Source organism: Saccostrea cucullata, unplaced genomic scaffold (genome assembly GCF_032062105.1).
Source record: "Saccostrea cucullata isolate Sc308-1 unplaced genomic scaffold, CSIRO_AGI_Scuc_v1 ctg358, whole genome shotgun sequence".
Taxonomy (NCBI): domain Eukaryota; kingdom Metazoa; phylum Mollusca; class Bivalvia; order Ostreida; family Ostreidae; genus Saccostrea; species Saccostrea cuccullata.
Window position 1 is genome coordinate 97,859 of NW_026923356.1, and position 21,753 is coordinate 119,611.

Genomic DNA, 21,753 nt, shown 5'->3' on the forward strand with positions numbered 1-21,753 from the left:
GTTTTGGAAGGAATAACCTTTCATATTGGACAGATATCTGTGAGTTTCAAAATAAGTGATTTAAAAATTATTGAAATACACTGTAACAATACACTTTTTGCCAATAATTTATATGAGTATCCCAGTTGTGTTCTTATTTTATGGTTCTAATTATTTGCTTTGATAGTTAGTGGTTTTGTAAATTTAATAATACCAACATGTATTGCCATCCATTTTTATTTATTTTTCAGTTTATATGTACCAGTTGTTAATTGTTAATATACAAAAAAGTATAAATAAACAATTGATAGCTTAAACAAAGACACACATTTTTGTTGTCACTGTGCATCAATCCCAGCTCTGAGAGGTGATGGTCACAATTCTTTGTAATGCATCCTTGAAGCTTAAATCAAGGTCATCCAACAAATCCAGATGTATTAATAGATCAGACAAAGTGACATTGTCAATCGGTGAATTGGGCGGGGCAGTGGGCGGAGCTAATGTCTTTTTAAAAGAGGCTGAGGTGTCACAAAGTTCATCCCCTCTGACGACCTCCAGAACTAGACACACCTCTCTTAACTGGTCCTCAGGGAAACCAAGATTTCTCAGGATTTCATTGAATCTTGTTAGATAATCTGAGTCTTTTAACTGGTTCCATACATCTTGCATTGTTGGAGTCGGTCTTAAGTGATCTGTGATTTTCATGTGAACAAACTGGAAAAATGTCCTTATGTGGATCCTAAGTAGCTTGGAATAGTTGGAAGATGTGTCTGATATGAGGTGTTGTAAAATAACTTCACTCTGTTCCATCTTGTACTAAAAAAGACATGCAAGTATAAAATTATATATTAACCAAGTCTGTCAACATACATTTTCAAAAAAAAATTAGGGTTCAAAGTACATGTATCCTACATACACTGTACATTATGTAGCTTTCAAAATTCATTTAATTGTATATTTCTTGCAACAAGACCTTTCCTTTGGTATCGTCAAGTTCAACTTTGCCAGTTGGCAGCGGATACTCAATCCTCTAGGGCACTTGATCCCACCACTTATGTTTTGGAGTTTGTGTTTACTCTACTCCTGATTTGTACAGTTTGAATGGACATTTGAGCTAGAATACTGTTAAATATCTCAATATATTTCATATAACCTCTTGACCTTGACATTGGACTTTGACCCATTTCTGAAAAATTTTAACTATGATCATAACTTTTGAGCAAATCGTGATATGGTTTTTATATTTTAAATGTATATTTCTTGCAACAAGAGCTTCCATCTGGTACTAACAACTTAGGTCTTTTTACTTTGACCTTTGAGTTTGACTCGCTTCTGAAAAACTTAAATCTTGACCATACTTTTTTAGTGGTTGGTGCTAAGGGTTTCATGTTTAATGCATAGCCTCCTTTTAAATGTTATCAAGATTTGACTCTGAACTTGACCTTTGAGTGTGATCCACTTTTGAAATTTTAACCTTGGTCATAACTGTTGAATAGTTGGCTTTATTTTTTACAGGTGTATTTCTAATGGCAAGACCTTTCCAAGTCACCTGACAATTTTGACCTTGACCTACCATTGAACAATTTAATTATGTCTGTAACTTCTGAACTGTTGGTTCTAGTGCTGTCATATATCAGAAATATATTTCTAGTAACAAGACCTTCATATTGGTAATAATCTTAAACCTTTGTCCTTGACCTTGGAGTCTGAACTACATTTGTGTCCATCTAGATGTGATTTATTTAAAGTACACACGGCATACTATATTTTTTTAACTATAACCTTGGACATAACTTTTGAATGATTGGTGTTAGGGCTTTCATATTTCAAATGTCTTATCATTAAGACAATATCTTTTCTTTGGCACCATTAATATTTTGACCCTTTGACCTTGATCCTTTAGTTTGAAATACTTTTGAAAATCTTAATTCTAATTAGGCATTATTTGATAATGGCTTTGACTTGCATTTGAGAAACATTAGCCTGTGCCATGACATAATAGCTAGGCTCTGACATAAACTTCGTTTTGGGGAAGGGGGTCAGAGTCATCTGAAATTATCATGTTACATACTCAGCAATTAAGTCAAGGTCAGATAAACAAGACAAAATTAAGCCAAATGTTTTGTCAGTTCTTCATAATATTCTAATGCAGATTCGTACATTAACTAAGTATACATACGAAAACTAAAAGGTACGAACAAAATTTATTTTATTTAAAAAAGGGGTTCGGAGGGGGGATGACTGTCCAACACCGTTTATGTCCTTTATCGTAACTCAACTTTAGACAGATTCATTTTTCATAGCATATAATCATGCATTGACATTCATTTGAAATTTTTTTGCTGTTTCAATCATCCCCCTTTTATATGAGAGACACAGACATTAACGTTAATCTACTGTGTGCCGACTTACTTTCAATATGCAGTCTTCCACAATTTGTTCCAAAGCATGGGCCCTTTCTAAAAGAATGGTATAAATATCATCCATGATGATAATACGTTTCTCTAACTCAATTATTTGTTCCAAAATCTCTTGAATACTGATGGCATTCATATTATTTCATTTCTCGTCTTTGTGTTTTGCGGCACCATCTTGCCTGTCATAAAATCGGATTATGACGCAATATTCATTTGAAGAATTCGACCTTTTTGCACTCGACGAATTGATAATTTGATTCACTGGGTCTTGAGCATCGTCGCAAACCCCCGCCTGTCATATAACTATATTTTGCATGGCAGATGCAGAAAATCTTCCAAAAATCATCGAAGCTAACCAAAATAGTACTATTAGGTGCGATCGACTCATGTGCGAAACAGATAAAAATAAAAGAATCTATACGGTAGATCTATGATGTAGCTAGAGTTCTGCAATAATGCCGCTCTTAATATTTTTCGGGAGAGGGATTGGGGTGTGTTAAAAAAACATCAGATTAAAAAAAATCATGGACAGCTTAATGATTTTACACACTGAAATGTCTTGTCAGTTGTCACCGTGGGTGAACAGTGATATATAGCCCTATCTTCTATTTTTTTTTTTTTTGAATTATGACCAAGGTTAAACTTTTTAAAATCGCAAATGACAGACAAACGGACGAACAGCTAGACAGTCAGGCGGCTGGGATTTCCATTGCTCATGAAGCGTATTTACTGTTTTAAAGCATTTATTTCACAAACGAATTGAACAAAATTAAGAATTCCTAGACCTACAGATTGAACAATTCAATTACAATTTTATGTAATTGATTTTTAATATTTTTCAACCGATAGGTAGGATAGGCTGATGTCATAATAGTGTGTTTTTGACGTTATGATAAATAAAACATAGAAATTTGAGAATCTCTCCATCTTTTTTTTTTGTATAAATCGTTTCTATCCGTCATATATCCTAGTGCTCTATATAAAAACAGGGAAATTTTTGGCATTTTAAGATGCTTCCTCTGTAAACAAGACGGTAGAATTTTGCGTTTCTTACATACATGCATGTACAATATAGTTTTACTCATATATTATAGTTTGAGCAAAAAGTAATTGTAGTATTTGTATAATTTGCTTTAAAGTGGGAAAAATTGGGACTTTCCTATAAAGTCTACAGTAAATGTACCCGAATTTTGAGATGGTCCCTTAAAAATACCTGGGGCCCGTTTCATCAAAGGTCGTACGCCCAGCCGTAGCGCTACGCCGGTGTAAAGTCAGGACTAGCACGAAGAGTTGCGTTTCATTAAAGAGCGTATCGTTACACCTGACTAAATTTAGGCCAAAATTCTACGTCTTCTCATGGGTAGGCGTAAGTTCGGGCGTAAAGTTTAAATTAAGTAATTTAACTAATTTGAAAACAAATAAGCGAATTCTTAAGAAAGAAAAAGAACGGTTCTAAAAAGTCTTTTAAATCCAAACATTGTATTATTTAATTATACATACTATGAAGAGGCGGGGGGAGGGGGGGGGGGGTTACAACCACTTGGGGGCGTAGTTGATTGGAGTAATAACATACTTAATTAAATCTTCTCAGAAGAAAATTAAAGATTGTCTCAATAGAAATTTCTTCAACCACCATTTCTTACGTTTACACAAAGCATTCACACACATTTGATTATTGTATGTATAAGGTATTGTAAATCGATTAATATATAACTATATATATTTATATCCCCGCCTTAAAAGCGGGAGGGTATATAGTAATCGGGATGTCCGTCCGTCTGTTACGCGTTGGGGTGCCATTGTGTCTTATTTTACTTTTGGTCCGACTCATATTTTGTGTTTACCATAGCAAAACATGGACACTGCCATTATATTCATATGGGAGGCGGGAGATCCATTAAAATCGTCTCTTTAGAAGAAAAAAAATCGCAAAAATATATTTTTTGAAAAAAAAAAATCGGTCGTAAAAACATAGTCATCCTCTTTCTAGTCATTTTCTACATTTAACTTAAAGAAAAAATAAACCTTAAAACCAGGTAGGTTCGAAGAGTCTATTTTTATCTACTCCTCGTCCACAAGCGTAGATTTCGAAAGGATCGGAGAGAGGGTTCAGAACCTCCCGAATTTGCAGATTTATCAACATTTAATATGTTAATATTTCAGTTAGGGGCGAAGGTAATTATTCCTCTAGGTAAATGTGTATCTGAGACAAGTGAAGTCCCTGAGAATCAAAGACGAAACCCGCTGATAGGGGTTTCATAGACAATAAGAAATATTTAAATTGGGAAAATATTATTACTTTTATCATATCGATGTAAGACGGTCATAATTACACAGTTAAGTTCAAGAAATTATTTATTCCTCAATTTTTTTTTCTCAGACAAACATTGATGCAGAAGACATCTTCATTTTTCATGATTTCGTCTAAAAGAGTAAATTTTACATACTATAAGAAAATCTGAGTGAATATAAAGCACATGTAAGAGAACAATATACATGTTTTTTATTTCCTGCATAGCTTAAATTCTAATGAAAAACAAAATGAAGACTTAAGTGTAACTTAATTTCTAATAGAGAGGCCACGCAAGCAGAGACTTTCTGTAAGAATATCTTTGTAGTCATCTCTCTCTCTCTCTCTCTCTCTCTCTCTCTCTCTGCATACTTGTAAAACGGTACAGTAAATTTAAGCTGCAGATAGTAAAGAATTTTTGTCTATAACTGACTGTACTAGAGTCTAGTATTTCGAAATTATATCATGTACCTTTGTGACATTTTACATGTTATAGTCAATAAAAAACTATAATGAATCGTTTGACAAAAATTTAATAGACTTAGAAAGGATTATCTTACATGTGCATTAGAAGTAAACGTGTAAAACTTATTTCTTGACTCAAAATGTGTACATATGTTAACTGCATTTTTTATACATTATTTTTGCTTTGAATTCAGTATACATATCTAATGAAAATAATGTTTTAAGGTTGGTCCGTACTTTCAAAAAATTCTGTCAAACTAATAATTTTTTTATTTAAATCTCTTAAATAACTCATAAACTAACTAAAACACTCATAAAAGACATATCTTTGCAGATTAATTTTCATACAACATGTCTAAGAGCACCTACCTCTTAAAATTGAACAGCAAAAAGTGAACATAAAGAAGTCTGATATCATATTTTAGTTCGCTATGCACCAAATCACATCAAATTCATGTTAAATCTTGTGAAAATCAAAAATAATTAATATTCCAGGAAAATACTTGAAATCTTCTCTGAAAAACATTGAAAAATTGATGTTGAATCTGTCCAAGTCTATCAGAAAAAAATCTCAAAATCTCTTTATTTTTAAAAATCTCAAAATCTACGTTGTTTATGTGCCATTTTTTCTTTAAAACTATTAAGAATTATATCTAAGGTTCACAAAAACATATATTTTATTAATCTTGACCAGAAAAATTTAACAAAACAGCCTTTTGAACACGTATACCCCCAATTTTGGTATATCAAGTTTTTCAATCATTCTTTGCATAATTTTAAAAAAGGAAAATTTAAAAAGGAGATACATACTTAAAATAAATGAAAAAAGATCTCTAGTTAGTTTGTTTGAAAAATTAAAAAGGTTTAGGTCCATAAAGGCAATTAAGAATGATGCGTCTTTGTTTGTACTTAATGACATATAGATCCTATGAACAGAGTACAAAGTGTTAATTTCCATGACAAATGTATAACAAATGTTTATCAAATGCTTTGTATGCACAATAACACTGTAGTACACAAATATATACTTACTATATTATTATCAATCATCAAAAAAGATTTTATTTCTTTTGACAAGTGATAATAAGAATTTTATATTGGTGTGTAAAATTAAAACCGGATCCGTAAAAGTATGGACCTTCCTTAAAATCGTATTCTTTCTCAAACTTATTAGTATTTTATCAGTAGAGTCAGTAATTATCGAATCATGAAATGATTATCAAAGGCGCGAAGTCATTAACCTGTATCAATTTCGGGAAGGGGGGGGGGGTGCTGTGTATAATTAAAATTCCAAAATAAACAGTTTAGCTTTTAATAAAATTCTGATATACAATTACGATCCTTTTTTAACTTTCAATTTATAAGACTTGTCCATTGAAATATTGTAAAAACCTTAAATCGATTTCTTATAAGGTACATGTGTCCTACATGACCCTATAAATCAATGCATGTTTCAATCAGTGCAAGTATTTATTATTCTATAATTTGTGTTATTCTATTCTTTTACGGGCTAAAATTATATACATGTTTGTATGCAGTGGACAATGTTTATATTTTTTGCGCCTGCGCAATGCAACGTTGTCAAGGACTTAGTCCTACGACTAAGCGTATCGTTTACGACTAGACTTACGCCACTTAGTGAAACGCAAATTACGCCTGACTAAATTTTGGCGAAAGTCCCGGAAGTACACCTAAGTTAAGGCTTAAATCTACGACCTTTGATGAAACGGGCTCCTGGACGGTAGAATTTTCCCAAAACTTTGTATGTACACTGAAGTTAATGTAAGTTATATGGTATGAAAATAAAGAGTTTCTCTATTGTAGTTTTCACACAATGAAACCCAGTCGGCTCCCTTAACTCGGTCACAAAACCGGAGACATAAATGACTTTGAGCTCCTTCCTATTAGAAATTATAACTTTACATATAAACTGTACAAAATCGTCTCATGCAAAAAAAAAAAAATGAGATAATGATGTTTGTCTGTAATTGCTATGTGTAACACTTTAAATGAGATTGGGGATTTTCTTGTTTCATCAACTTGTTTGTCAATAGCTTGCCTCGTTTTAGAAATGTTTGTATGCATATCAAATTAACCTGGGAGATGTTAAATCCATATGAGGTGATGAGGGTATATCCGTAAGAAGGAAAGTTGAAGTCATCACATTTACCATTAAGTTTTGTTGTTGGATTAGCATTTTTTAAAGTCTTTTTCTTGTAAAACATCCAAATATCCAATGTTATCTTTTATTTGTAGCTCACTTGGGTATATCGGGTCAACATATGAATGGAAATATATCTACACGTTTTTAACTGAAAATGCATCGAATGTTGAGTTGAAGGTTTTTTCTTCTCATGTACGTTTTTTAAATTAAGTTTGCTTCATATAAAGTCATGTTTACAAAAATTGGTAAAATTCATTTTAACTTCATATCTAGGGGTCAAAATGTCAAATATTTGGGTAACCAGAGAAAGGACTCTTCACAAAGAATAGATTTGTGAAATAAGAGAGCCCCACCTCCAACTGATTTTTTTTAATATATAAAAGAAGATAAGGGGACATAAGAATCCTGAAATTCTTCTCAACTAGTTAACGGCAATGTCATGGTGCAATACTGAATAGAGGATAATTTTCCCCTCATTTTACACTCTCCCCTTTCCCTCTTGTGGGTGATGAATTTAAGACTGACAGCAAATTTAATAAGGACATCATTATCTCTAAAATCTTTCTGGGCAAATTGAAAACAAAATTGTTTGCAAGTGTAACAAGACAAAAAGTAGCAAAGAGCCAAAATATAGTGGGCTGTATCAATGTATCTTATCATGATAAATAATGTACATTCAAATGTTACAGTTCTTAAGAAAAACACAAAAAACAATCAAATTTAATTTGAATTTTATTCCACACCATATGGTGCACTAGTACCAGGTATTTGGCACTATAACATCAAATAAAAACCCATAACAATAAACACAAAGCACTATTGGTACACCCCCCTACACAGTAGCACTTAGTAACACCAATAGCAGATGAAGTCACCCATAAAGTATACCACATCCATTCACAGAAATTAGTTCATCCAAGTTCCTCAATTCACAAATGACATTATTGTATTAAATAGCACTAACATGCACTTATTTCATCACCAAATATGAAAGCTTAAGTATATCAACCAACCAATCACATTGCTTTTTACATTATTAATCTATTCACCAATCTCATCACATTTTACACATGATCAGGAATGTCAATGTGTGAACACATATGATTGGCTCACTCTGTCACATGGTCAAAAAGAAGTCACATGATCACAGAGTGATAGTCCCTGTACTAGCTCATCATGTCTAGAAATTGTGTTGAATTTGTGGGACTTTGTCCATTGGGAGCTTTCAAGGAATCGTTCACATCTCTTCTGAACAAAGACAGATTCTGTGTAAATCTAAAAATAAATCAGTTCAAGTTTTAAAAGCATCAATTATGATATGCACATGTGTTAAAACTAAATTATATGTATATTGCGGAATAAATCTTGAAAATTATCAAAAGTGCTCTAATATACATGTATTTTTCTTGTATTTCAAATATTCCTTGCCATAAAAGTATCTTGCAACTTAATGCTGAACTTTTTAACCATGCATTAATCAATGAAAGAAAAAGTGAGCTAGCTCACATACCCCACGCTCCCCCAAAACTTGACGGTGAAACACATAATGAAAGGCACAGTGCATTTTAAATATATAGTATAGATCAAAAAGGGCAATATTGCTAAAAAAAATCTTCACATCAAAATGTCTTACATATGAGGACATTTAAATGTGGAATGAAGTTTCTAGATAAATAATGGAATCAAAATTTCTTGGCATTCTACAAATCCAAACATTAATTTGAAGATGGGGGGGGGGGGGGGGTATGAAATTTTCTTGAATAATAGGCAAAACTCTTTGGGATAAAAGAAACTATGTACAACAGTTTAAGAGGAGTGGTGCTGACAAACTGTTCATCTCTATATTCTAAATATGGCCAAAAAGTCTAAGTTGGGAAAGTGTGGAAATTCCCGGAAAAATAAAGGAATAGGAATTTTCTGGTAATATGCACATCTACATATTGTGTCCTAAATATCTACAAAGATTGACGAAATTCTGTGAAGCGGTTTATGAGGAGTTGCGCTGACAAACTGTTCATCTCTATATTCAAGGTATGGTCAAATGCCTAAGTTTAAAAGTGAGGAAATTCCCGGAAAAATAATGGAATCGGAATTTCCTAGTAATATGCACATCTACACATTGTGTCCTAAATACCTGCAAAGTTTGACGAAATTCTGTGCAGCGGTTTATGAGGAGTTCGCTGACAAACTGTTCATCTCTATATTCAAGGTATGGCCAAATGCCTAAGTTAAAAAGTGCGGAAATTCCCGGAAAAAATAATGGAATCAGAATTTCCTGGTAATATGCACATCTACACATTGTGTCCTAAATACCTGCAAAGTTTGACTAAATTCTGTGCAGCGGTTTATGAGGAGTTGCGCTGACAAACTGTTCATCTCTATATTCAAGGTATGGCCAAATACCTAAGTTAAAAAGTGCGGAAATTCCTGGAAAAAATTATGGAATCGGAATTTCCTGGTAATATGCACATCTACACATGGTGTCCTAAATACCTGCAAAGTTTGACGAAATTCTGTGAAGCGGTTTATGAGGAGTTGCGCTGACAAACTGTTCATCTCTATATTCAAGGTATGGCCAAATGCCTAAGTTAAAAAGTGCGGAAATTCCCGGAAAAAATAACGGAATCGGAATTTCCTGGAAATATGCACATCTACACATGGTGTCCTAAATACCTGCAAAGTTTGACGAAATTCTGTGCAGCGGTTTATGAGGAGTTGCGCTGACAAACTGTTCATCTCTATATTCAAGGTATGGCCAAATGCCTAAGTTAAAAAGTGCGGAAATTCCCGGAAAAAATAATGGAATCGGAATTTCCTGGTAATATGCACATCTACACATTGTGTCCAAAATACCTGCAAAGTTTGATGAAATTCTGTCCAGCGGTTTATGAGGAGTTGCGCTGACAAAAAAAGAGGACTGACTGACGGACTGACTGACTGACTGACGGACGGGTCAAAAACATTATACCTCCCGCAACTAGTTGCGTGGGGTATAATTACTAGAAAAACATTCAAACCTCATTATCTCAAACTCAATACGACTGAGAAATTTTCAAGATGTCTGGATATTAGAGATACCAAGGTTTAAATGCTTAAAGAAAAAATTTTTGGGACGTCTATTAGTGTTTAAGATACTGAAGTTCAACTGTATGTATATTTTTACACAATGTAACTCTTACTTGTCTCTGTTCTTTGTGTGGAGTGACCTTTCTATTCCACTCATCAGATTTTCAAAACACTGCATCATGGTCTGCTGCTTATCAGGAGGCTGACTAGCTATAATGCTGTCCCTCAACTTGTTGAAGTACTGAAATGATAAAATCAGAATTACAGAGGATGAGTAACAAAATAGCATGACAAGCTGTAGTTGTGGAGTTGAAGAGGCATTGGGGGAGGGGATACACTGAGATATACATCTCCAATAAGCAAGTTTCTTTCTTCAACATATTCAACACCTTATGAAAATGGCATTTAACAAGAGGCCCATGGGCCTTATAGGTCACCTGAGCATTATGCAACAACTTTCCAGTGATTGAATTTGATCCATGTTTTAAGCCAGATGCTATAGCATTTTCAATTTTGATCATCATAACTATACACTTTGTAGTTGCTTAGTTCTGATACTTAATACACATAGGCAGGATAGGGGAACAAAGAATGCATTTCAACGAATCAGTAATATTCAGCAATAATTAGTAGTGCCGCCTCCACACATAAACCCTTGACTCTTAGGCCTAGATCCACACATTGCACAATTTTTGAAAAGGCATCCTTGCTTTTCAAAAGTATTTGATTAATACCAAGGAGCAGATTTCAAACAAATCATTATTTTTCAGTACAGACCCCCCTCTATGGTACTACTGACCCTGGGGCCTTGAAATTCACAATTCTGGAAGATAAGGACCCTTGCTCATAACTATATAGGTAGTTCATATGCTTAATACCCAGGAGCAGAGAAGAAAATATTCAAAGATTTAATGTTTTTTCACTATATAATCAATAGAGCCCCTCCCTAACACCAGAACCCCTGACCCTGGGGCCATAAAAATTTACAATTTCGGTAGAGGCATTCTTGTTCATCATAACTATGTACTTAGTTAGTTTATTTAATACTTTGGAGCAGAGAAGAAGATTTTCAAAGAATTCATGTATTTTCACTATATAATCAATAGAGCTCCACCCTAACACCAGAACCCCTGACCCTGGGGCCATAAAATTCACAATTTTAGTAGAGGCACTCTTGCTCATCATAACTATGCACTTAGTTAATTTATTTAATACCTAGGAGCAGAGAAGAAGATTTTCAAAGATTTCATGTATTTTTACTATATAATCAACAGAGCCCCGCCCTAACACCAGAACCCCTGACCCTGGGGCCATAAAATTCACAATTTTGGTATAGGCACTCTTGCTCATCATAACTATGTACTTAGTTAGTTTATTTAATACCCAGGAGCAGAGAAGAAGATTTTCAAAGAAATAATGCATTTTCACTATATACTTATTAGCCCCACCCTAGCACAAGAACCCCTGACCCCAGGGCCATGAATTTCACAATTTTGGTAGAGGACTCAGTGCTGATTACAATCATGCAAACAGTTTGACTGCTTGATGTCCAGGAGTAAAGAAGAAGATTTTTAAAGATTGCATTAATTTAAGTGGTTTTGGCCCCACCCCCCAGGCCCCAGGGGGACAGGGATCATGAAATTCACAACTTTTGTTCCCCTTCACCCATAGATGCTTTGTACTAAATTTGGTTGAAATTGGTTCAGTGGTTGCAGAGAAGAAGCTGAAAATGTTCAAAAGTTTACGACCGATTGACAACGAACGACGTACGACGACGGACGAAAACAGATAGCAATAGGTCACCTGAGTGACTCAGGTGACCTAAAAATCTTCAAAGTGTATCAAGCAAGTTGTAGAAAAGGCAAACTTTTCCATATTTACAAATCATCTGAGCAAATAAATGACTTTCCAGATGGAGAGACTTTCGCTGGTGTATAAATGATACATAGCATTTTTTCATTGGTCTTATGCATTTCTGACCACAACAGTTTGTATATTTTGTTTTTTTAATGTTATGTATAGAGAAACATGAAATCATTTCCTCTGCAATGCACACACAAACACAGTTAACACACACAATATCCATTAGAAAACTATACCAAAGCTATTAAGTCCTTCAGTACTAGTAACTTTGAAAAGCAAGGATATAAAACATTCAAAAGAAGAAAAAAGTACCTCTTCATTGAGCAATATCAGCCCTAGCAACGGTCTTGACATTGACCACTGATTACGACAATCTTCAAACATGATAATGTTAAGTACAGTGGACAGCATCTGTAATACAGAGAGAAAAATACCCTTAAATATGCCAAATACAGATTACAGATATAACCTGATGTTTTGCAGAAATAAATCTTTTCCAGCCTTGTTACCTGTTGAAGGATTTCAGGATGAAGTTCTAGGATTCGGAGGAAAGCCTCGTTTTGCTGCATGTGATTCCGTTTCTTCTTTTTGATTGTGAGGTTTTTAAACAAGTAAGTAATGACGGTATCCAATGTAGCACAGCACCCAGTACAAACCATTGTATCTGTACAAAGAAAATCATTGTATCTATAAAACATAGGTAATCAGAGATTACAGAGCTCACCTCAACAAATGTTGTCTTTAAGTAAGGCAACATCCAAAAATGCAAAATTTATGCAATTTTGATACCTTGGAATAGACCTATATAAAAACTTAAAACTAGTTCTTCATCATGAAAATGTAATTAAAATCCAGCATCTGAAGCAAGATTGAGAGTTTTCATCCCTTGATGCATCATTTGTGCAACTTTGGTATAGTTTCTTGGTGATAGACCTGCACCCATAACTTTTACGAGGTCTATTATCTGGAAAATGTATGTCGAATTCAGCATCTGAAGCAAGTCCATTAGTGTGCATCCTAAGATGTATCATCCATGCAAGTTTGTTCAACATAGAGCTCAAAGTTACTTGGAAATGAAACGTGTATAAAAAACTAACCTTTTCACTAATCCAGAAAATGTAGGTCAGATTCAGCTTCTGAAGCCAGCCTTGTAGAATGCACCCTTAGATGTACCATCCATGCAAGTTTGATCATTATAGGGCTCAAAGTTACTTGGAAATGAATCCTGCACCATAAATTTTAACCTGTTTACTCGTCCACAAAATGTAGGTCAGATTCAGCATCCGAAGCTAGTCTGGTAGTATGCATCCTAAGATGTACCATCCAGGCAACTTTAGTCATTATAGGGTTCATAGTACCTTGAAAATGAAACCTGCACCAAAAATTTTAACCTGTTCACTCAACCGGAAAATGTAGGTCAGATTCAGCATCCGAAGCAAGTCTTGTAATATGCATCCTAAGATGTACCATCGATGCAAGTTTGGTCAACATATGGCTTATAGTTAATCGGAAATGAGACCTACATCAAAAACTGCACCTGAAATTGCAGCATCTGAAACTTTGACTGGTACAATGAAACACATTAGAAACATCTTCCATGCATGTCTAATCAATATAGGACATAGAAGTACTTAAAAAGAAAACTGCTCCAAAAAACTTAACCTTAACCCGGGACGCTGACGCCGAGGGTATCACATAAGCTCCCCCCAACTTCGTTGAGGTGAGCTAAAAATAATCACATTGTATTTACATAAAGTAAAGACATCTTTATTCCTAAAAAGTTAAATTTTGTTTTGATCAGATTCTGTAAACCTACTTTTCAGTGACATTCTAAATCTTAAATATTTCTCACAGTGAACCATTGTGCTTTTTTTTTTCTTATTAAATGTTTCTTCAATTACATAAATTAAATATCCATTGATGGATTTCAAAAAACATGTAATAAATCTTGGATAAGAGTTGTCACAAATAATAGTTGGTTTTCAGTACTGTATCCATGCAGTAGATATGTATCTAAACACAATCAATAACTTGGAATATCAGACATGGATATGTACATGTACATGGATCAAGCTAGGATAAAATTTGCATAAACTCTCCAAAAAAAAAATATTCCAGAATATCTTTCCCCAATCTTCATTAAAAATTCTGTATTTTGTACATGTACTGTCTTTTTAAAAAAAATACATATTTTTAGAAGTCTGAGAATAAACCATGTACCAATCTGAGCAACCTAAACACTGATTGTAAGTTATTCATCACTTTTAGTATCTAATAAACAAAACCACCCTCTAACCATTCATTAAATAAAAAATTTCTTCTGACAAAGCTTTTGAATACAAGAAATATATATCTAACACAATTTTCAGAATGCAGGATACATATCCCAAAATTAACAGTGCAAAAAATAAAGGGCATCTATTTCCACAATATTTAGAAGCCTGTAACATCTTACCTTGAATAGAACTCCACTTGCTTACTATAAATAAACGGAGGTTTTATTCTTAATCTGAAGGGAAAAGTCACAATTTTTGCTTGGTTTTTAACCTTTCTGATCCTATTATTTGAATGGTCATTTTGGATTTTGTCAATATTATTTTCCTTTTTACATCTGATTCCAGAACTAATGCAGGTATTTTTCATAATTCATTTTTTATACATCTGCAACGTTTTAACATCATCCTAAGCATGACATATTCATTGTTTGTCTGCAATTTTTTGGTTTGGAAAAAGCATATACATGAAAACAGGCATGTTGACCATAGCCTAGCAGAAGATATCTCTCTCTACACAGAAATTGTTTTTTTGTTCCGTGAAACAACTTTACCTAATGCTGTGAGGCCCTCTGACCTGACTTTTCCTAATGCTGTGAGGCCCTCAGACCTGACTTTACTTAATGCTGTGAGGCCCTCAGACCTGACTTTACCTAATGCTGTGAGGCCATGTGACCTGCCTTTACCTAATGCTGTGAGGCCATGTGACCTGACTTTACCTAATGCTGTGAGGCCCTGTGACCTGACTTTACCTAATGCTGCAAGGCCCTGTGACCTGACTTTACCTAATGCTGTGAGGCCCTCGGATATGGTGGCCAGGATGTAGAGAAAGACTTGGGGTTCTAAACTGCTGATGAAGGCCATGTGATCATTAGCCAGGCACTCCAGGAGACCATAGTAGTTCTGACTCAGCTTAGGGTAGTCCTGTCATAAAACCAGACATCAACAAATTATCACTGAGAGTATGACTATCACTCATACAAGTAATGTGGAATCATCAAATTCTGGATTAATGTTCACATATCTTTTAATATTTTACATGTGAATGCAATTTTCTGGGAACTTTAACATGTATATTCAGAAAATAACTTGAGTTCTTAACAAACTATTGGAGGAGGGTGTAAATTTCTGGCTAAAGTACAGTACATTTTGAAAATCAAATGTATTTGAAATTCATTATAAACTCATACACCCATTTTTCGAATTCCATGGATATGTAAATTGGAAGTCCCAACAACTTATTCTTCAAGAATGTTACCTAGGATATCTCAAAATCTGATATCTCTGTTTTTCCTTGGTTCCATCAAGCTTGAGATAACAAGGTTTAACAGTTCTCTGATATTGCACACTACTTCATCTACAAACTTCATTTCAATTCGTTTTTCTCATTCCACACTGACTTACCATTAGGTCCCTCTGTGTGACTGACAGGAGAAGTTTAACAAACATGCCAAAGGCTTTGTCCAGTGCGTTATCACCATAGAGACGGAAAACACCGAAGTTGACGTAGTTACCACACAGTGCTGCCTTCAGCATAGAGAAACACACAGAGATACCTTTTAATGTGAAGAACAGTTAAGGAGTCAAACCAACAAGTACTGTTACCATCCCCAAATACATCCAGTATTGTAACCTTTCCCTCTCAAAAAAAGCCTATCACTTTAAATTAATATTCTTGAGAATTCTTCATGTGCAAAATATCTAAAATAGTTAAACTTTTAATCTGTTCAGCATGGAATATCTGATCATTCAAAATAAGTCCTACATCTCTCAAACTTCAAAATACTGTGTCCAAAGTTCTAAATATTCTCACCAAGTTTTCTTCTCCAGTAAGATCAAAATTTATCACATAAATCTATTTAAAAACTAATTTCTTTCAAATAAAACTTCATTGACAGTGCTACAAGTGACTGACAAATAAAAGGATATTTCATTGTATACACCTGATCTTTAGGAACCTCTCCAAGAGTTAATAATCTTGACCCTGCAAAAGAGAAAGAAATAAGACATTTACACTCAATAGCAAACTTTGTAATGAATCACTTTAAAATTAGATCATGATTGTTGTGTTATTTCCCAATCATGACGCGCACACCAGGTGTGACTGTTTTGCAGGGGTACTCATTCCTTTATGGCAATTGCCCACCTCCAATTTATTGGAGGTATTTTTGTTCCAATTTTATATTATTTAAAAAGTTGGCTTATATACTGTCCGTTATCTCCATATATTTCATTTTGTGCATAACATGCAGAAAAGTGTGCATTTTTGCTACAATGAAAAACCTTCAGCTTCACTAACCATAGCTGTCAATGATTTTGCTGACCTCCCTGAAGAGGAGGTAGCCGTTAGGCGAGGAGACATCAAACAGGAGTCTCTGGGAGCGACTCTGGGCCAGCTCAGCCATCAGTTTCAGTACCGGGGTGGTGACAGCGGGGTCATGGTACCACACCTCAATGGCTCGGTGAAGGATAGGGGTATAGGAGGGGTATCTGTACCATTAAGCAAAACGTCTTGAGTAGCATTCAGTATTTTCAATTAATAAAGCCTATTGGTTTAATCAATAATTAAAAGCATCAGACTAAAATTTACCTATATGTGTATTGGTATTTAATTGATTATAACCATAATTTAGGGACAATTTTTGGAATTTTTAATGACATTTTTGCATTCTCAGATTTTTGTCATTCTATCATTACAAGATGTAAATCTATTCAAATCAGCTAAAAAGGATACATCCAATCAAAAAACATCATATAACTGGTCTTTGTATTAAAAGCAAAAGCCACACCCCTCAAGTCTCTGGCCAGTCCTACAACAGCTCTCTGTTTAAAAAGAAAAGTAAATGGATAGCATTCTTACCTAAATACATGTATATAGTTACTAATTTAAGTTTGAAACAGTTCTGAAGATTTACCTTAACATACTGAGAAATTTAAATAAATCTTTTGAAAATAATCACTTGCAATTCTATTTTATCTACTGCAAATCTTATTTGGGAAAAAGTGATATGGTGCAAGTTCTATTGTAATACATTAATGAAATAAAGGCAATACAGCTTTGGCTATTTTAGTCTTTATTCACTGACCTTAGCTTCATCTTCTTTTTGAGGTGTGTCCATATTGGTCAACATTGTTCCCACAGACTCAAAGGCAGCTGTCAATCAAAACAATATATCAGAGTTATAATAAAGGTAAATACTAGTAATAGAGTACAATGTAAAAATTTTTGACAAAAGAACAAAGTATGGAGTATTACTGAACATCAAAAAGAGATGGCAACTACCTAAGCTTGATATTGATGTAAAATCTATAAGATTTCCAAATGTGAAGAAAAAATAACTTCAACAAGAGGCCCACGGGCCTTATAGGTCACCTGAGCATTATGCAACAACTTTCCAGTTATTGAATTTGATTCATGTTTTAAGCCAGATGCTATATGGCATTCACAATTTTGAAAGAGGCACCATTGATCATCATAACAATACACTTAACAGTTGCTTAGGTTGGTTACTGAATACCCATACGCAGGGTAGGGGAACAATATTGCATTCCAACTAATCAGTAATATTCAGCAATAATCAGTAGTGCCCCTAACACTGTGACATAAACCCCTGACCCTAGGTCCACACATTGCACAAATTTTAAAAAGGCACCCTTAAAATTGCCTATCAAAAAATAAATAAATGTCTTATAAATATAAAGGAGCAGATTTCAAACAATTAATTCATTATATATAAGTAGAGCCCCCCCCTTGACCCTGGGGCCTTGAATTCACAATTCTGCAAGATTAGGGCCCTTGCTCATCATAACTATTTAGGTAGTTCATCTGCTTCATACCCAGAGACAGAGAAGAAAATTTTCAAAGATTTAATGTATTTTCACTATATAATCAATAGAGCCCCGCCCTAACACCAGAGCCCCTGACCCTGGGGCCATAAAATTCATAATTTTAGAAGAGGCATTCTTGCTCATCATAACTACGTACTTAGTTAATTTATTTAATACCTAGGAGCAGAGAAGATTTTCAAAGAATTCATGTGTTTTCACTATATAATCAATAGAGCCCCCCCCCCCAACACAAAAACCCTTGACCCTGGGGCCATAAAATTCACAATTTTGGTTAAGGCACTCTTGCTCATCATAACTATGCACTTAGTTAGTTTATTTGATACCTAGGAGCAGAGAAGAAGTTTTTCAAAGAATTCATGTATTTTCACTATATAATCAATAGAGCCCCCCCCTCCTCCCCCCTAACACCAGAACCCTTGACCCTGCGGCTATAAAATTCACAATTTGGGTAAAAGCACTCTTGCTCATCATAACTATGCACTTAGTTTATTTAATACAAAGGGGCAGGGAAGAAGATTTTCAAAGAAATCATGTATTTTCACTATATATAATCAATAGAGCCCCACCCTAACACCAGAACCCCTGACCCTGGGGCCATAAAATTCACAATTTTGGTAGAGGCACTCTTGCTCATCATAAAGACTTACTTAGTTGGTTTATTTAATACCCAGCAGCAGAGAAGAAGATTTTCAAAGAAATAATGCATTTTCACCATATACCTTAAGCCTCGCCCTAGCACTAGAACCCCTGAACCTGGGGCCATGAATTTCACAATTTTGGTAGAGGACTCAATGCTGATTACATTCATACCAACAGTTTGACTATTTGATGTCCAAAGGTAAAGAAGAAGATTTTTAAAGATTGCATTAATTTTAATGGTTTTGGCCCCAAGCCCCAGGGGGGCAGGAATAATGAAATTCACATTTCCCCTTCACCCATAGATGTTTTGTGCCAAATTTGGTTGAAATTGGTTACGGTTGCAGAGAAGAAGCTGAAAATGTTCAAATGTTAACACACGACGGACGACGCACGACGGACGACGCACGACGACGGACGAAAACGGATAGCAATAGGTCACCTGAGTTTACTCAGGTGACCTAAAAATCTGATAAATTTTGTGGGAAAAAAAGCCATATTTGTAAATTTTATATATCCATTTATCAGACCAAAATAAAATTTTTCTCTCCTTCTTGGGTCGGAAACTCCCCAGGCATCAATTCCAAACATTTTAATGGATGACCTCAGAACCTTAAAATATTTTTTAGAGCATATACATATACTAAGTTTAACTAGAAATGTTTGTAAAACACTTATGCCTCCCTCCCCCAAATAATTGGAATTTTTCTTAGTCCAAAAGGCATAACTCTGACAAAAATTGTTTGATCGTACCCAAAACTTAACTTGACATAGATAGTCTTATAATAAATCTATATATCAAATTTCATGTATGTGCAATGGTTGTGAAGAAAATGAATGGAAACTTGGTGGACCGACAGACAGTAGTAAAGCAATATGCCCTCCCTTCTTCGAAGGTGGGGCATAATTACAAGCAGAAAGACAGACTTACATGTTAGAGGAATCATGAATTCCTCAAACTTGTCTTCATCATCCTCTCTGAGATCCACCATTAAGAGTCGAGCTAACGCAGTGTAAAACGTGGTCCGACATCGCATGTCAGCGAATGAACGATTGTTCATGTTTAAACCAAGGAAGGGAAAATGTTCATTCTGGAAGAAAAAATTAACATTTATCAAATATTAATTTTTCCAACAAATATACAGAAAGGTTGAAGTTTATTTTGGTTATTATTTATGTCCAAACATTTTTTTTAAAACGACTCTCAAAAATATATTATTGATTTTGATTCTTCCAAATACGCAAAATAATCGGACCTCTTGTTTCTGAATGCAAATTTTAAGTTAAAATTTAAATGCATATGCTGTATGAGATGAACATCCTAAACAATTGTATTACCTGAAAATATTAACTTGAACCATTTCACACACCATAAAATACTGCCACTGCATTTACAAAACACTCACCGTGTGGTTACTTAACACAAACTGTACAGCATCTAACTTGACCAATTTTCGGACAGAACTGTAGCCTACGGACAAATCATTTAAAAGCTGCAAAGTTTTCCATGTTATTTGTTCACTTCTGGCCCAATACTTAAGGTTTGTAATTCTGTAAAACATGTACAAGAGATAAATAAATAATTCATATCCATTATCAACTGCCTTCAGATTTCTATTAAAATTTATCTACTTTGTTCACAGTGGACCAATGTTTGTGGATTTTGACATTCACACTCAATTACAAATTAACATGCTCACAAAAGATTGTTTTTATAAACATTTGATTATTTTAATATAAATAAAAAACCCATCAATTTAATACCTCCGTTTGATCCATTTAATTTTAATTTCCCACAAACATTGACCCCCGAAGAAATTCAAATTAATTTATTCCAAAGTATAAAATTTTCTACATTTCCCCTCTTGATTTTCAACAGAAAATAAATTAAACTCATTAAAACTAAATGAAACAACACCATTGATAGAAAATGCATCCAAAATTATTTGCATAAAAGTTAAAACAAAATCTACTTACATTTTACCTATAAAAACACTTAGTACCATAGATTCGTCATTTAATCCTAACACTTCTGACAAGCGACGATAAACCTATAAAGCAAAAATACATTCTGAATTTAACATTCTAATTATGTTTTGTTAAAACAGTTCAAATGATATTTCAAGAACTTTGAAAACTCCACAATCCATTCACATGTAACCATGTCCTTTGTGGAAAACCAATGAATTTCTTCCTTTATTGTTTCAATTTGTGCATTAAAAGTTTTTTATTTCATTTCATATTAAACAATAAATAAAAAATGTTTTTATTTTGCTTACCTTAGACATTTTAGGAACTTGGTCCCCGACATATATTTTCCTAAATTGTTCAAAAAAACTTAAGATGGCAAGGTCTAACTTTTCACACGCATACTGAGATATCCTAGAGTCCACTAAATTCATTAATTGTAGCACTCTGAAAATAAAAAAAAATAAAATTTATTTTTACAAGTGTCAGAATACAGAAGAATACCAATATAAATCAAGCTTATTTTAAGCTCATTCTTTTTCCCTCAATATTTTAAATCAACTTTTATTCGCATGCGAGAAATTTTCGCGAGAGCATCGACATGGTGAACACTTCTTGCCGCAAACCGATCTTTCAAGTCTCTTTGTCTATCAACAACAGATACAAAAGAGGCTTGATCACGAAAATTAATCGTCACAAACCAGTTTTCCCAAGGTAAATCGCAAAATAAAGTTGTCGCAAATAAAAGATGAATTACAGTATTTTAAAATCCAGGAATGCAAA

The 21,753-nt window shown here is 34.1% G+C and overlaps 2 protein-coding genes across 2 annotated transcripts in view; both read right to left on the reverse strand.

The window, feature by feature from the left end:
- Positions 1-205: 205 nt before the first annotated feature.
- Positions 206-2,600, reverse strand: LOC134263837 (uncharacterized). The gene is made up of 2 exons (XM_062746206.1): positions 2,392-2,600; positions 206-795 (listed from the first exon to the last, which is right to left on the reverse strand). Exons 1-2 carry the CDS (start codon positions 2,530-2,532, stop codon positions 328-330), a joined length of 609 nt encoding a protein of 202 aa, XP_062602190.1. The 5' UTR covers positions 2,533-2,600; the 3' UTR covers positions 206-327.
- A 5,429-nt stretch (positions 2,601-8,029) lies between these two features.
- LOC134263844 (exportin-7-like) overlaps positions 8,030-21,753 on the reverse strand; it is a 30,608-nt gene continuing 16,884 nt past the window's right edge. The window contains exons 16-29 of the mRNA XM_062746212.1: positions 21,282-21,417; positions 20,980-21,053; positions 20,409-20,553; positions 19,934-20,093; positions 17,604-17,671; positions 17,252-17,340; positions 16,817-17,007; positions 16,445-16,501; positions 15,922-16,079; positions 15,303-15,441; positions 12,754-12,908; positions 12,557-12,655; positions 10,495-10,622; positions 8,030-8,590 (exon numbers count right to left, since the gene is read on the reverse strand). Coding sequence (XP_062602196.1) covers positions 8,482-8,590; positions 10,495-10,622; positions 12,557-12,655; positions 12,754-12,908; positions 15,303-15,441; positions 15,922-16,079; positions 16,445-16,501; positions 16,817-17,007; positions 17,252-17,340; positions 17,604-17,671; positions 19,934-20,093; positions 20,409-20,553; positions 20,980-21,053; positions 21,282-21,417 — 1,708 coding nt within the window. The 3' untranslated portion in view covers positions 8,030-8,481. The remainder of the gene's footprint in view (positions 8,591-10,494; positions 10,623-12,556; positions 12,656-12,753; positions 12,909-15,302; positions 15,442-15,921; positions 16,080-16,444; positions 16,502-16,816; positions 17,008-17,251; positions 17,341-17,603; positions 17,672-19,933; positions 20,094-20,408; positions 20,554-20,979; positions 21,054-21,281; positions 21,418-21,753) is intronic.